This window comes from Saccoglossus kowalevskii, chromosome 5, assembly GCF_978046115.1.
Source record: "Saccoglossus kowalevskii chromosome 5, keSacKowa6.1, whole genome shotgun sequence".
Taxonomy (NCBI): domain Eukaryota; kingdom Metazoa; phylum Hemichordata; class Enteropneusta; family Harrimaniidae; genus Saccoglossus; species Saccoglossus kowalevskii.
Window position 1 is genome coordinate 38,685,178 of NC_140645.1, and position 18,060 is coordinate 38,703,237.

An 18,060-nucleotide genomic window follows, 5' to 3' on the forward strand; every position below is an offset into this window, starting at 1 on the left:
ATGTGTAACATGTCATAGTCGTTATTTGTATGACCTTGTAGTCCAATGAGTAACATGTCACAGTCGTTATTCGTATGACCCTGTAGTCCAATGTGTAACATGTCACAGTCGTTATTCGTATGACCCTGTAGTCCAATGTGTAACATGTCACAGTCGTTATTCGTATGACCCTGTAGTCCAATGTGTAACATGTCACAGTCGTTATTCGTATTACCCTATAGTTCAATATGTCAACATGTCACAATCGTTATTCGTATGACCCTGTAGTCCAATGTGTAACATGTCACAGTCGTTATTCGTATTACCCTGTAGTCCAATGTGTAACATGTCACAGTCGTTATTCGTATGACCCTGTAGTCCAATGTGTAACATGTCACAGTCGTTATTCGTATGACCCTGTAGTCCAATATGTAACATGTCACAGTCGTTATTCGTATGACCCTGTAGTCCAATGTGTAAGATGACACAGTCGTTATTCATATAACCTTTTAGTTCAATATGTCAACATGTCACAGTCGTTGTTCCTACGACCCTGTAGTCCAATGAGTCAACATGTCACAGTCGTTATTCATATGCCCTTGTAGTTCAATATGTCAACATGTCACAGTAGTTATTCGCATGACCCTGTAGTTCAATATGTAAACATTCCGGGGTCAAACTTGTGGAAATACCTGGAACCCATGTCTGTGAAAGGGGTTTTCAAAATGACCCTAAACACATTTTATAAGGTCAAAATTTTGTACCCTTTTCACTGTTGGAAAGCTAAAAGATCACGCACCTTGAACTCGCGCCTGATCTCGCGATATTTGAGCTTTCAAACCCTTCAGTGTAAGCACGGGTTGGTCATATGCCGTGATCGCCCGTGATCGAGGGTCGTTAACCAGGGGGCCGGACGTTTTCCTCATTTTTGCGATCATTGAAAAATGAAATGAAAAAACGATAGTCTCATTTAAAAAATAACCACCCTTATCACGTTGGCAGTACCAGAAAAAGACACCCTTTTTGTCTATTTTGACTGAAATGATAACCCTAAACGCGTAACGCGCGTTAACATGCTTTTCTTTAAAAAAAAACAACAACACCCTTTTAACGCGTTTTCTTTCACAGACATGCGTACCAGATCATTCTTTAAGTCGGATCCCCGGGGTCAACATGTCACAGTCGTTAACCCCATAATCCTGTAAGTCCAATCAGTCAACATATGACAGTCGTTATTCGTATGATCCTGTAGTCCAATGTCAACATGTCACAGTCGTTATTCGTATGACCCTGTAGTCCAATATGTCAACATGTCACAGTCGTTATTCAATTTTTCCACTTTTTGAAGTTACTACTCACATGACCCTGTAGTCAAAGAAGCCCTCAAGAACATAATGCAGCAGATAACAAAGACATATATAACTAGCAAAAAAACATATTCGTACATAAGATCAATGGCAAGGACCAATATACACCACACAGTGCACAGCCGTGAAGTGCTGCCACGGGAACATACCTAAAACCAATTTAGTTTTCACCTTACCAGCAAGCTGTATCTAATATGGACGCGACTGTTACTTCAAGTCATTATGCAACCTAAAATTAATATACGATTTAAAAAAAAATGATACTCAAAAAGTTAGTTTAGTTCATAAAAACAGATTTTAGAATTTACTCTGTCCGGCGAAATAAGAAATTCTTTCCTTTTATAATACGATATAGTAAACATCGACTCATAGATCGGGGAAACGGCTGGTACTTTGTATCCATTACATATGCATCACCTGGTGTATGCGAGATTGGCGTGGTGCACGTGTTGGTTAGTTAGCACTCATTCTATTGTGTGCATGTTATACCGGTCACTGTGGCGATGATTCCAAAGGCGTTCGTTCGTATCGGCAAACTCTTTGTGGTGGCAATTTTAGCTTGTTACTTGGCCCTGATATTTGTGACGAAGGTAGAGAATGTTGCACCCAGGCATCACGTGACCAGGGACAATTTTGATGTGCAGAAATGGTTAAAGTCTTTGGAAAATGAAACACTACGACATGAGGTACGGACATATTCTTTTTATTCTGCGTGCACCTCAAGAGTACTTACTAGTATTTGTAAGGAGCTTTCATATTCTGTGTTGATTTCATCTTCTGATATACACAATATAAATGTATATACAATTTTATATACATAATTCATGTTATTATGTATAAGCGAACTGTAAAGCAAGCAAGATGGCGGTTCTCAGTGTTGACATATAATGAATCTGGTAACAGCTTGTGTAAATATACAATGTATTCTTTCATTTTCTCAACTTAAAATAGTAATATCAATATCATTGAATCTAACAACATATATGGATATGGTAACTGTGGTTGATTGAAAATATCAAGTAATTCATTTCAACATGTTTTAGTCAAGAAAGTTTACATTGAATAAATTATCAGGCACGTATTGTCATGACAACAAATAAGCTGCCGCAGCTAACCTGTCATGTGCTATATATGTAATTATAAATTATTGAGCATCAGCCCTGGGAGTATTAGTAGTTGCTATAGCGATAATGATACTACACGGTATTGTGGTGCTTATATTGAGTACCTCACTCATTCACTGCGTGTGCGAAAGATTCGTGCACCGTTATGATGTTACGTAATTCATCTATAGCTTACACGTTGATTAGGGTACGCAATGAGAGTTTGTAATATACAAATGACGACATTTATATAAAAAAAAGACGCCACTGGCTGGACGTAATCCCCAATGATCAACATTAATAAATAACATTTAAATGTTTCCTTCAGCTTCAATTATGTTTTCAATAACAGTACAATATAGTATCTGCGTTCCTATTATGTCACATAGACCAATAGGAACACATACAGTCAAAAGAAAAAAAAAATGAAGGAGTTGCCAGTTTTCAATATTTGGCTCATACATTTTTTATCTATTATATTCAACATTCTTTGCATTGTACAGTGTTTATATTTTTATTATTATCACCATCCATGTCCACCTAAATTGAACAATTATATAAATTGACTGTTACCGATATTTTATCTATAAAATTTATATGTCCAATGACATTCACGTGCTAGTATATTGATAATATGAGGTTATTACGAGGATACCGCAACGCGCAGCGAAGGCCGATGCGACCGCGTACTGTTACGACGGTGTTCTTTTTATCAGGTGACCAGTTTACACCGGTGTAAACATGACGAATTTTACACTGGCGTAAACTGTCAGCGCTCGGTCTTAAATTCTAAACAAAAGTTTGTGTGGACACGCACAGCGATATAATTTGTGGCACAAACGCCCTCTATCTGGAATTCATGCCCATGTCCATAGCGACAACATGGCGACGACTGATGGTTTCATGCCACCTATTAGCCTGTCAGCTTTCAAATCTTGGGGTTTCTTTCACCGCTTTTAATCTGAAACGCGATGTACGAGGGCAGTGACGGGGCACCAAACAAAATTCGAAATTTCAAAATTTCGTGCCGCCGCCTCTGGAGGGCGTACTCCAGTTTGTTTATTGACAAGTACCGGTGACCTCTGGATACTGGCCTGGATGTTAGAATGTCGGACCGCTGGCTCTCGTTTGCTACGGCATAGTGGTTGATAGTGTTTACATTCATGACATTCATGTGCGCAGTCTTTGGACGATTTGATTGGGTGAAACACCCGCGGAAGCCAAATTGTGTATGGTCGTTTTCCTCCCCGAATGATTTGTTTTTTCTCCCTGGAATACCAGGCGTTTCGGTAATTTTCTTTACGATTCATGAGGATATTCACGCCGCCTTTAGAATGATGGAACAATAGTTTATCCGAAGGCCGTTTACTGTAGTCGATAACACGATAAGTCGTGTTTTGGTGTCTCTCTCAAAATATTCAAGATACTCCCTCCCATTGGTGTTCCGTTTCAATATCGCATCTCCACGATGTCAATTTATAGTGCTCGTCCCGACCCCTCAGGCCGAAGCCTTTTGTGTTGTTGAGCCTGACGGTGTTTAGCGAGGAATTTGCATTCTCGAAGTTGGTAGTGAGAGATTCTGCTCTGTTCGGCCTATTCTTTTTACAAACTCTTTCGTTTCGCCGACAGAATTTCCCGCGATTTGTAAACTCAATACCTCGAATTATAGTCCAACGATAGTCGTGTTTTTTAGGTACCTGTCTATATTTCTCTTGCGAGATGTTAATGTATCTGGTTCCTAAAGATCTATGTTTTGCTTCGAGGTTTTAAAGAAATATTGTTGAAGATACTGTAGTTATCGAGTATTTGCAGTGGTATTTCGTGTATCTCTCATTACTCTCAGGCTGTTCTTGCAGAAATGTTTGTTTCGTATTTTGTTTACTTGGCGGTCTTTGTATTTCGAGGGGGCCACGGCCCCCTATTTTTAACAACCAGCAAGAGCTTCGCGCCGTCGGCGCTCGCGAACTTGGCCTTTGGCCAACTTATCGGCCCTCCTATTCCAGAATCCTAGATCCGCCCCTGTACACTGCAACTTGATGTACTTTGCCTGCATATTGGCAGACGACGCAATGAATTTAGTGGCGCCAATTTGTACATGATATGATTTATATTTATTTAATAAACATTTATTTCTGTATAATATTAGTTCAAAGAAATTTATTGTTTATTACATGCCTTTTTCGTCAATGAAACGCGCAAGTGAAATGTACCCTGCCTGCGGGCTGCCATGTTTGGTTTCATTATTAGACGACTTACGCTTACGCTCGTAATCATTCCAGACGGCGTTACAACGACGGATGTATAAAAATACTTTCTATGCACCTCCTCGTTTCATAATTTGTATCCAACATAATAAAAATTAATTGATTTTCTGTCAGTGTAGAATTGCGTGCATTTGTTGGTAATTGTGAAAACATATACTTATCCTAACTGTTTATTTCTTTTCATGTTATCGTCATACTACATTCAGTTAATCGAAGATAAAAAGAATAGTTGGAGCTTAGGAAGGATTTTCGTTCATAATGATCAGAAGTTGTTACTTCCGATGTTTAATTTAATCTTAGGTGGTCCTAGCTACCATCACATGAGCTTCATTGCAACAGTAGTGTACGCAATTTATCACCGTAGAGCCATTGTGATGATACCATTTCCCAACTTTTACTACAAAATAACTGGTGAAGAAAGATTTTGGTGGAATTTTAATGAGACCTTTGACGTACCAACGCTGCAAAAGATAGTTCCCATGATTACACCGGAGGAGTTTGCTAAACAATGTAGGGGTCGCGTTAAATATGTGTTGTCTGAGCCTCAGTTGGTACGACAGGGTAATTACCAAAAGGATTACGAACTTGCACGGGAACAATGGGAGAGGAAGCTTGATATTACCATTCCAGATCTTCCCCGAGCGCCTACATCACCACAGGAAATTATAGAACATTACGATGCAGCAGACAACGAAAGGTGTGTGTGTATGTATAAACCGAAAGAATTTGTGAACTTATTTACTGATAAAATAGCATCCCGGGAGACGTATGACAACATTACTCATGTTGTCAGTAAACATATCAAGGTGGCATCGTATATCACGGATATAGCTAATGAGGTAATAGATTATATACGTGACTATGGACCATTTTTAGCAATCCAATGGACAACCGCCGACAGGCCAATGTAAGTATAATATTGTGTTAATGATATATGAGGCAACAGCTTCGTTACAATTCACCTCTGTACATGTATTATGAGTAAGTTTAAAAGTAAACGTATGCTCTAACATTAACATTAACATGCGTAATATTAGATATGAATTAGATTCCCGAAAAATCGCTTTATTATTATTTGTTTTTAGTTTTAGAGATTTGTATTGGATAAAGCATTACACAGAATGGAAACACAATGTGTACCTTACTGACTGTAATATGATTTTCACACGTGTCTTTCTATACTTGCCGTTTGTCTGTTTCTAAATATATGTCATATATATATAATTGCAGGGAGTCTGTTATAACAGTGATTGACAAAATAATGAAACGTCACAATTTGACCTGTGCTTATATTGGGCACCCGGAACACTTGACAGAGGTACATACTTATTGCTTTGAATTGTACTTTATTACTTGCGTGCATGTGTGCGTATATGTGCGGCGTGCGTGTGTGTATCTTCGCAATATATCTCGAGAGGAAAAATAGTTAGCACATTGAAATACCTAATCGCAATGTATTATGGTTATATTTTAGAAACAAACTGTCAAAGTCACAATATATGTTTACGAATGTTATCAATAGATTTTCAAAGAAAATAACTATTGCCTTCAAACTTTATACACATGTGACCCGCAAGACCCAGTTAGATTTTTATGACAGTTAAATGTCAAGCACCTCCAAACACGTTTCCATCCATAAGTAGGAATATGGATATATTGAAGCAAATCAGACGCAGATTGTCAAATTCTTCTATTTTGTATGTTTGGGTATAGTAGAGTAAAACATTAATGATTGTATACTGTATGTGAGGTTAATGTGATAGTCACGACACATTCGTCATAAAGTAACGAATTAATGTTTGATCAATAATACTCCATTTATTTTAACAGAGTGCCGACATCGCCTTACGTCGTCTTGCACACCGTGTGTTTACATACAGGAATGCCGTAGCCATGGTTGGTCTAACAGATAGTGTATTTGCAAAAGAGAGATATTTATGGTCGTTAATCGAGCAAGAAATTTCAATCAGTAAGTTTAGCAGAACTCAAGATTATAACCTAATCCCACAGTGAAATTACAATTAGAGTGAAGTGAACGATTAATGCAATTTCACAGTGAATAAAAAACGGGACAGATGCGCATGCCCCGAGGTCAATCATACAAACCATGACTACATAGTTATATCACCGTCTCTCAACACCGGGATGGTGGTTATATACGCAATGAGCATGGATAGGTTGGTAGATTGTCGTGATCGTGATTTCGAATCCAATATTGTAATGTTTGTCTGTTGTATGCAAACTGTTCCCACCTCATTGACATTGCACACATTCTAATAATTATGATGACATTTATTAGTTTTAAATTTGATATTCTGGAACCACAAAACAACTTCTGAATATTTCCTGCATAGTTATTGGTTTATATCTATAATATTATGATTGCGTGATTTAATCAACACAACATTATTAGCTTCTGTGCCAAGACCTAACTAGTTTAGTGCACCATAATTATTCACTGGCAAAGAACGAATCCGACTCAAGCGAATTGGCGGCAAAATAAAATAAAAAGTTAGTTTAATTCTGTTGAATCTAAAATTACATTTCTGGCATACAGTGAAATACAGCATTAAATGGCAAAAACAGAACTGTGACAAAACGATAAAAAGCACTCAAAAACAAGAACGAAACAAAACAAAGCGTGATACTAATACAAAATGACAGAAAAGCGAGCTGGCATGACTGCGTGAAAAAAAAAATTGGTGGGTGGGTGGGTGAAAATAACCCGAACAGAAATGACTGGGCACGAACAGCGTGCGATGTAAACAGTGCATGTAAACAGAACGAAGCAAATTGGCTACAAGAATCATGCGCAGTGGAGAAATGAAACAAACAAACGAAGCTATGCAAATGAAAAGTATGCAAATGAATAATTAACAATTTTGAACTGCCTATAAAATACAACAATTATTCACTGGCAAAGAACGAACCCGACTCAAGCGAATTGGCGGCAAAAGAAAATAAAAAGTTAGTTTAATTCTGTTGAATCTAAAATTACATTTCTGGCATACAGTGAAATACAGCATTAAAAGGCCAAAAATGAAAGCCGCCAAAAGCAAATGTTCAAAGTGTCAGATCGACTTGGCCAGACTTGATAGCAGCGCGAACGCATGATGCCGTCCTGAGGCGACGACCGAATGAAGATTCCGTGTAGAGCAGGTAAGCTTGTGAATGCCAGTTGCCTTGCGCTTTAATTGCTTTAGGGTCTGCACCCGACTGAAATGCGAAGGAGGCACCTCCGCGACAAAAGCTGTGCCCTGTGGAGCTGAGCAATGATCGCAGATGTCGAACAAAAGACTGGTAGGTCAAAGGATGCAGTCTGCCGGTAGATGACGGCGCAAGGAACAGGGGAGCTTCTGAAGGTGCTCGCAACATGTCCACCATCTGCTTGTAGGCTGATACTGGGCAGAGGGTGGAGCCAGGGATAGCCAGGATGGGAATGTGCAGAACCCGTTCGCCGAACTGTAAGGTTTTGGACTATGTGATACTATTGATCATACCTGTGGTGTTGTATCCAACGCTGCCCCGCGAGAGATGAATGCGAAGGTCATAAGCTGTATCTGAAGGGGGCACCAAGTTGGACTTACGCAGGAACGAAAAAAATGCGATGAGGAAAGCGGACCACAGCGTAACGTGCAGCGGGCATTTAAAGTCCAAGAGACGATGAATTCCAAGAAGGATATCCGGTGTGATAGGCAACTTGCAGCGAGGCTGGTGCGCTGTTATATGCTGTATTCCCCGGAGGACAAGGCGCACTTCGAATGAGTCGAGTGAAGGTGGGGTCTCGGTGATGAAAAGATGCAGCAGCCGAATGCCGTTGAGGTAGTTGCGGATAGATGCTGTGCTTGAAAACGAGCGGGCGAGGAACTGTGTGTAGCGAATAATCATTTGTGTTGTGGCCGGAACTGGCTGGATGCAAAAGAAACGGCAGAAGAGGAAGAATGCACGCCATTGAGTTGTAATGTTGTGCAATGAACCAGAAGCAAAAGCTGAGTGGAGTGAGCGGGACGCCTGGTGGTCCAGATCGGTGAGCGGAGCTTGTTGACTACCTGCAGAAGCAAAAAAGAAAGGCTACAAGTTACCAAGGATGAATAAACTGGAACGTTTCCTGAGGTACAACAACTTCTGAGATGCCAAAGTTTGACTGTAACTCTTCCACACGAGACTTGTAAATGCCAGATAAATGTGAACGGCTTGGAGCGTCCGCAACATTGCTCCAACCGGGGATGTGTATAGCCCAGAGATTGAATTTGAAACGTGCTTGGAAGTATGCGATCTCCCACAAACAGCTGAGTTCGAAATCTGAATGGGTACGATGAGAGTTGATCAATGCAACCGTTGTAGTGTTGTCAGAGGTTATTTGCAAGCGAAGCCCGCGCCAAGTATGGGACCAGAGCTTGAGTGCAACCACGACTGCAAGCAATTCCAATGCATTAATAGACAAACCCATGTTGATGATGTGTTGTGGGAAAGGAGAGCGGAAGAACTGGGTAACTGAGACGCCGCTGCAGCCTGAAAGGCATGCGTCTGTACACACGACAGTGTCTGGCGGGGACCAAGGTTGGGTGTGTATGATAGAAACGCCGTTATAGTCATGTAAAAACGTCTTCCACCATAAGAGGTCTTTGCGAAACTCTGCTTTGATACGGGTGCGGGAATGTTTAGCAGTGAATGTGCGAAGCGTGGACAGCATGCGGGAAATAAACAAGCGACCCGGCGAACGCAATTCGAGACATAGGACAAGAGACCGATGAGACTTTGTAATTCTGTGCGGGAACAAGGTGAGCGATTGTCCCAGTTGGATAGCTCCTCATGAATTTGAGTGATTTTCGTGGCAGGTACGGCAATGGTCATGTTGACTGTGTCAAATTCAGAACCGAGAAAAGTCATACTAGTAGCAGGAGCACATGCTTTAGCCACGGATTCTTGAAGGCCGAGCTCGTTTAGCAGATTCCCTAGACTCTCAAAAGCCGCAGTAGCGTTGATTGGTAACTCGGCTCTGCCGAAATCGTCGATATAATTGATCACCTCGTGCCCTTGGTTGCGTAGGATGTGACGCACTGCGTTGGTTGACCGTTGACACATTAAGGCCGCTTTGCGTAACCCGAAAGGTGGTGAAACGTCAAAGTAGTATTTCCCTTTCCAAGAATAGCCGAGAAGGTGGTAGTCTCTCGGATCCACGCGAAGTTGACGGTATGCCCTGCTGAGGTCTCGTTTGTAAAGGAGGCAACCGGAACCAAGTATACGGATGCGATCTAACATGGAGTCAACTGTAGGATATCTGAGCAAGAACCTTTCTCGTTGAAAGCTGTGCACACTAATACGGGCGAATCGTCCGCGTTGGAGGTATTTCTGTTGCCGTTGTTTGTCGTCCGTTTCTGGGTGACTGATTTCAACTTGTTGGCTGAGAAATCGAAAAACAGTTCTTTAACGTCTGAGTAATCGCTGTCCCATGTACGTCTGTTATCATCGATTAAACGAGCCACTGCCGCGTGATAGCTCCGGACAATGGGCCATTTGTACAATGGTAGTTTAACAAACAAATCGTGCAGGAGACGTAACCGGCCCTTTTGTTCTGCTTTGGACATGGATGGGTCCTGCAGTAAGAGCGTGTAGCCCTGTAGAAATTGTTCAAGTGATAAGTCGTCGTATTTCAGTTCATGTGAATAAAAGAATGATGGAACAAACTGTTCTGAAGATTTCAAACCAGGCAACTTTTTCCCGGCGTGACGCCAGGGGGAATTAACGAGACTGTCGCGAATAATGTACTCACCGGCTGGTCTTTTGTTCTCAGCCTCGTGTCCTTTGTTCGCTCCAATGGCGTTGAAGTATGGTGAAAAATCGTGATCAACCTGCGATCGGAGATTCGTCATTTTGCGAAGTTCCGCTAGTGAAATGTCAGAGATTTGGTGATCAGAAGGCGATGTGCCCTGTTGGCGCGTGGATGATAGGCCTGTGGTTGGTGGATGTGCGCTCAAGGAACAACTTTTGAATTCTATTTCTAACTGGGAGATTTCTGCCTGTAATTTTTGCTTCGCGATTCTCGCCAACAAGGATTGTTTCCGGCGCTGCAAAATAGCTAACTCGGCTTGGTCGTCTTCATCCCCATCTGAAAACTCGTCAAAATATCCATGTGGTTCCGCGTGTGAGACTTTGGGCGAGTGACGTCGGTACTTCGAGGTGGCACGATCTCCTCTCTCTGAGTCCACAGGAAAAACCCAACTTTTTAGAGTGTTATTTGCCGCCACTTACAAAAAAAGACGGGGACTTGTCATGGCGAATTCTACATGGTGCCTATCCCACTGGAGGCTTTCTGCTCAAAACTGGTTTCCAAGATTCAGACCTTTGCCCCTTTTGTAGAGAAAAAGATGACCTGGTGCATATATTTATTGATTGTCAATGACTCGTACCTGTTTTTATTCTCCTTAATACACTAATTTCTCAATTGCTGGATGTGCGACTACTTCCGTTGTCACACTATATTCTGGGATCACCTAGGAAGTCAAGAAAAGTGTCGCCACAACAACGCCTCCTATGCTTTATTGTTGGAAATATTAAAGCAGCTATTCATATAACGCGCTACAATAAAATCAAGGACTTAGCTGATACAGATGTGCTGCAATGTTTTAAAGGCCGTATCAGATCCAGGATAAAGAACGAGCACAATTACCATCTACTGGCAAAATGTCGTACCGGATTTGAAGCTCTATGGTGTTTCAACGACGTCCTAGCTGCTGCAGATGGCATGAACCTGCAAATACGAGAATATCTGATGAAATAACAACCTATCATTATCGATTTTACCGTTTTTATGAACTCGTAATTTTACTATAAATGAACTTTTTTGTAAATAACCACCTGTAGGATATGCTGCATGCAAGAGACGCCACTGCAGGTCACCGTCCTTTTTTGTGGTCGGAAGGAGGTAGCAATCAGTAAAGTTCGGTTTGTCGGCAGGGTTGAGAGACAGAACATCTCTCCAGACATTATCACTGTGTGTAGTTGCTTTTGACAATTTTCTTGTTGATATGAGAAATTTATAGATACGTCCTTTGTCAAATTTGTATAACGGACAATTTAAAAGAATGTCGTTGAGTTCATCATTAAAGATTAGCTCAAGTGAGTAGTTTCTGTCAGATATTTGTATTTCACTCGTATTGTGATTGTTGATAATGTGTTTCCAAGGAGTTGGTATGGCTCGGTGTGTCACATCAAGGGCCATACCAAGCAGTCTCTTTGAATATATGGGTACTATTTCATGTAAATCATCAACTTGTAGCCAATTAGTATTACCGTAACCTATCAGGTCAACAACTTTGGTAATGCCAGCTTCACGGAAATGTAACAAATTAAGTGGTGTGTTTTGAATTGGATGCAAGACCAGTGGGTTATTAAACAATGGTTCTGCACACACTTCCACAAATGTGGATGGTTTGTCTTTTCTTAATGTTGTAAGAGAGAACCAGGTCTTAAGAATGTCATGATAAAATGCTGGAAGGCCAACGATGGGTTTGTTAAGACGTGTGATAAATAGCTGTTTATCATAATTCAAACCATGTACCTGCCTGAGAAAATATTCCGTGAATGAGAAACTAGAGTGTTTCAAATTAGCATACAAATACCTTTGAATGAACTGAATACGGAAAGTAGCAATACGTGTGGGCAAGTGTATCAAACCTTGACCACCTTCACATATGGGCAAGTAAACCGTTTCGGCAGTAACCCAATGGCGACCTTGCCGAAAGAAATTCAGAAACATTTGTTGAAGTTGATCAATTTTTTCCTTTGGTGGACAAAGACAAACAAATCGGTGTAAAAGTTTTGATGCTATTAATTGGTTCACAACTAAAGCGCGCCCTCTATAAGACATGGCAGGGGCGTATTTTGTCCACCATTCGAGTTTTGATTCAACTTTTTCGATTAAGTTTTCCCAGTTTTTATCTAAGAATACCTGATTATTTCCAAGAAAAGCGCCCAAGATTTTCAAACCGTTATTGTTCCAGGTTATACACATTGGTCTGTCGGTTCTTGTTTTCCATTTTCCGACCCATAAACCTTGCGATTTCCCGTAATTAACACGGGAATTGCTAGCACGTTCGTAGATGTGCAGCCACTCTTCAAGTTTGTCAAAATCACTATTTTTTGTGAGAAAGAAACTCACATCATCTGCATAGGCAGTCAGATTAACACTTTTGCCACACGAGTTACGTATTTTCACACCTTGGATTTGACTCTGGGTTCTGACTTTATGAAGTAACGGTTCTATGGCCAATGAATAAAGTTGACCTGATAGAGAGCAGCCTTGTCGTATTCCACGTGAAAAAGGGATTTGATTTGTGAGGCTATTGTTGATACGTACGAGACTTTGTGTATCGGAATAAATGAGCTGAATGTATTTGACGAACTGTTCCCCAAATCCAAAAGCCTGCAGTGTACTAAAAAGATAATTGTGATGAATACGATCAAACGCCTTCTCCTGGTCAAGAGAGACAATGCCGAGTGAGATATTGTTTTCATTTGAGTATGTTATGACGTCACGTAGTAGGTTTATGTTATCAGAAATCTGTCGACCCAGAACACAGTACGTTTGATCAGTGTGAATAATGTTACCCACTACACATTTTAACCTGAGTGAAATAGCTTTGGTCAAAACCTTGTAATCGGCACATAAAAGGCTTACTGGTCTCCAGTTTTTCAACAAAGAATTATTTCCTTTTTTTGGAAGGAGAGTTATCATAGCCCGCCGACAAGACAAAGGCAGAATACCGTCCTCTATGGAGGCTTTAAAAACATTATATAGATCTGGTCCAATCAGTGACCAGAAGTTTAACTGCACTTGTGAGTTCATCATATAACAATGGCGCATCGCAATTGTCTCTAAGATTATTATCAAGTCTGGGAAGATCTGAGAGTATTTTGTTACGGCAGTCCATTGAAACGGGGTCAGGAGAGAACAGTGAAGTATAAAAATTGTTAGCCAGTTGTCGCATTTCGCCTTGATTTTCAGTTACAGTTCCGTCTGTACGCTGCAACTGGGTCATGACCTTTCTGGTACCTTTGTGTCTTTCAATGTCAAAAAAGAACGCTGTTGGCGCATCGTTCTCATTCAGGATTTTGTGCCGGGACCTGATTGCGGCCCCTTTAGTTTCGGTTTGAAACAGGTTTTCTAGTAGCGCTTTTTTGTCATTTAATTCTGTAGTCATTGGTGGAGTGTTATGTGAGTTTTGTTCAAGGTGTGCTATTTCTTTACTGAGTGTGTATTTAGTTTGTTTGTAACTATTACTAAGTTTTGCTGTATATTGCTTAGTAAGTTCTTTAATTTTAACCTTCCCAACATCCCACCACATTTGCAAAGAGTTGAAACGTGGCTGTTCATTACGCCATAGCAACCAATAATCATATAGTATTTGACAGTACTCCTCGTCATAAAGTAAGCTGGTGTTGAAACACCAGGAGGGATTACGGTTATTGACACGTTTGAACGACAGACACAGTTTGACAATACAGTGATCAGAGAGGTTGAAATGCGGCTCGATTGACGTGTATTTAATTCGCTGTGTGAGGGATTTAGATATGAAAAAAGTATCAATACGTGATTTATTTTGATTTCTTATCCAAGTGTATTCTCGGGCGTTCGCATTGACATGGCGCCAAGCATCAATAAGTTTGAATCGCGCAGTTAGATTTGAGAGAAAGTTTGAAGATGGTGTGTGTGGTTCAGCACTGTTAGGCCTGTCAATATTTGGATTTATAGTGCAATTGAAATCGCCGCCCAGAATGACGGGATCTTGATATATTCTATTAAGCAATTGTTTCAGCAATTTAAAGAAAGTTAATCGCTCCGTTCCATCCGTCGGAGTATATACATTTATTAGATGAACTGGGGCGCCATCAACGTTCACATGTGCATGTAGCAACCGCCCTGGAACAACGTCCTGAGAGCTCAGAACATCAATATTGGAACATGGATTTATTAGTATCGCAACACCTGCTGAATGTTTAGAACCATGTGAAAATAAAACTGGAGCCCTGCAAACCACCTGCCATTGAGGTTCATCCGAAACAATAGTGTGTGTTTCCTGTAGAAAGTGGAAATCACTAAAATGATTCATTTTTAAAAGTTCAAAGAGCTGATATCGCTTTAAGGAGTCACGACAACCGTGTACATTCCATGTGACAGCGGAAAAATTCGCCATTGAAATGAGCAAAAAAACAACCAAGTATAACATAGATACAAGATATCAACCAGAGGTTCATTATACAACAATTCATTTATTTTTCGTTTTTTTAACCTGTTGGGTAACAATACCACGTCGCTTGTTTATCATATCGTCACTGGCCTTTCCATGTGTGTCGTCACATTTACTCTGGTCAGCTTTCGCATATTTCAATTTATTTTCTTTGTAGTGCTTTGCAAGTCTTGATGTCAGTCTCTGTATCCGTATTTTTTCTTTACTAGGAACGTCAATATGTTTGCGTAGGTGGTTCAGTGACTTAATTAAAAGTCTGAAATCAGCACAAAAAAGGGTAGCCTGCTCCACCAATTTTCTTGAATTGTATGATTCTTCCAGGAATGTCATCAATGATTCGTGAGAGAGAAGTTTTTCTGATTCTTTTGAAGATTCGTCTTGTGAAAGCTGAGATAGCTCAGACATTTCTGACGTCACTGACTCTGCATCATCTCTATCACCCGTCATATAGACTGGTTCAGAAGGTTTATTAACATCAAAATCAAAAGACATTGGTTCTTGCGAGTCCCCGGGGAGAGTAAACGAAGTGTAACTCTCCATAGAAGAGGGAGGGGTTCGTACCTTCTCCTCATTAGTATGATTTAAAATAGGTATGCTATTAGAATTGATCGGGTTAACAGGTGTGTTTTGACTTAGGTCATCAACATTGATTGCATTAGAGTCAATGTCAGCAGGTGTTAGCGTGGGTGTATTGTTTTCATTGTTTACGTTATTTAGGTCAGGTTTATTTGCATTTACAGTGTCAGTACACATGGCGGTTTGATCAGTATTTGATTCATCTTTAGAAAGTTTGCGTTTCACGCTAATCATGTTAGATATCTTGTTGTCATTTAATTGAGTGTCATTTATATCATTTTTTGAAGTGGGTAGATCGTTATCTTTACGTAGATCAGTTGGTGACGGTGCATGCGACTCAGTTTCATCAACATTCATTTCATTTTCATTGTTTTAGTCAGTTAGTGACAGCGTGTTTTCCGCGCTATGTGTATTAGTTTCAGAGTTTGTATTGACATAGTCATCAGTAGATAGCTTTTGGTTATTTTGTGATGTGAGTGCAATATTGTCACGGCAGTTACGCTGAACATGCCCTTGTTTGTGACATTTATAGCAAGTGATCTCATCTGTAGACAAATAAATACGATATGACCTCTCCTCGTACACAACATTAATGACACCTTCCAGTTTATCTTCACACAACATGTAGACTTGTATACGAAAAGACTTAACATGTTTCAAGTCTGGATTTTTACATCCCAATGGTATTAAGCGAACCGTGCTCACAACACGTCCGTATCGTTTTAACTCGTCCTGTAAAACATGACTAGGTATAAAGGGAGGAACTCCCGACAGTACGACCTTGGTCGCAGGTTTCACAAGTGGTTGAACATAAATAAAAAAATCACCAATTGAACTTATCCCAGCAGCACAGACCTCCTCGACTGCCTCCAATGAGTCCAAAAAAACGATCACACTGCCATTAACCCGTGACGCCGCTACAACATGTTTCGGCCCAAGCATATCAGAAATTGCGCGAACATACACTTCAATGCCAACACCAGCAACAGATTCACACTTCAGGCCATGTTTACGAGTTAAACCCGCAAAGGGATTGCCACGTGAAAGGCTCGCCGAGGTGGCGGCCATATTGGATGGATGTACTCGCGGGTCTGAAAAGACCCACGATGTAAAAACAAGTAAAAGAACGGCAAAAATATGCCCAAGAACCAAAAGCAACGTACCAGTAGAACCACAGAGTACTTGTATAGACACTTGTTGACAAATTGAGGTAAACTTAGCTTGCAAAACGGCGAAAACGACCAATTCGGAAGGAGCTCAGCTCAAACACGTCCGTATGCAAATACATACATACATACATTTGAATGTGTAATAACAGTCTGTCATTTTGTTCCAGACGCAGATGTATTCATTGGTAATGACCATCGTAACTGGTCTGGATTCATTTTTGCCTTGAGGATGACAAAAGGAAGGAAAAGCTACATATTGCAAGATTTATTGACACAAGAAGAACTTTAATATTTACAAATTTCTACATTTAATTTGTAATTTAAAGAATACAAATTAAATATCAAATTGGATTAAACGAGGCTGGAATTATAATTGAAAGTTCATAAGATCACTCGTCATCTTGTCACGAACTTCAATGTAATCTTGTGATAATTATATCATTGCCCGATTGCCGATTAAAATTCGGCATTATATGTAGAACAATAACTGAATGACAATGGTTCAAATCGAAATAAACGCACCATATAGAAAAGGACATTAATGACTGGACTGGAAGAAGTAGCGGCTACTATGAACTCATACAATGACTATTTGTTTGAGCTTTACTTCATTCAGGATCCTACAAGATCAAACATGTGAATTTAGTTTTTGAGACACAATCTATATACTGCCTATGGGCCTATATATTATAAGTGATACTCACATTTTGCTGGATAATAATATAAGTAACTCAAAAAATAATAGTACTTTCTATGCAGCATATTCTTAGGAGCAGTAGTGAGCTCGTCTACTTAATGTGTAAACTTCTTTTTTAACAAATTAATTAAAAGATAAAACTAAAACTTTACAGGTACTCAAAATGTGGATGCCATTATCGTTTTGAAAGCAACTTATTTCACTTAACGAGTTCTTTGAAATTAGAAAAACTCTTTTTTTTAAACCTAAACTCAGTTGAAGTTTCATATTAAAATAGTAATAATTTATCTTATATTTACTTAACTGTCCAGTCAGTTTAATAGTTTGCTGGCGGACTTGATGAAACAGAGTTGATAGTAACTATTCAGCCTAAAGTGTCATAGAATAATAATATTCTCCTATCAACTGAATATTTCTTTCAGTTTACATTACATGAATTATAAGCGTCTACTCTGTGTATCCGTCTTTAGACGATATAGAAAATAAGTCTTGATACTCCAAGCCATGTTTTGTGACTACACGGATCAACATTTATGTCAATTGAATCCTGACATGGAGAGTGGATTCTTAAACTGAATGTGGTCTAAAGACTTGTATCAGGGGAAAATTCTTCTCCTCTGGGTTCTCCACACGTGTAAGGGGGGAATATCTCGTC

General features: G+C 40.0%; 1 protein-coding gene across 1 annotated transcript; it reads left to right on the top strand.

Moving 5' to 3' along the window:
* The first annotated feature begins 1,770 nt into the window (after window positions 1-1,770).
* Window positions 1,771-17,551, top strand: LOC144344621 (uncharacterized). Its single transcript, XM_085499704.1, has 5 exons — window positions 1,771-2,032; window positions 4,920-5,620; window positions 5,944-6,031; window positions 6,544-6,682; window positions 16,876-17,551. The coding sequence occupies exons 1-5, from the start codon at window positions 1,850-1,852 to the stop codon at window positions 16,995-16,997; spliced, it is 1,233 nt and encodes a 410-aa protein (XP_085355830.1). The 5' UTR covers window positions 1,771-1,849; the 3' UTR covers window positions 16,998-17,551.
* The last annotated feature ends 509 nt before the right edge of the window (window positions 17,552-18,060 follow it).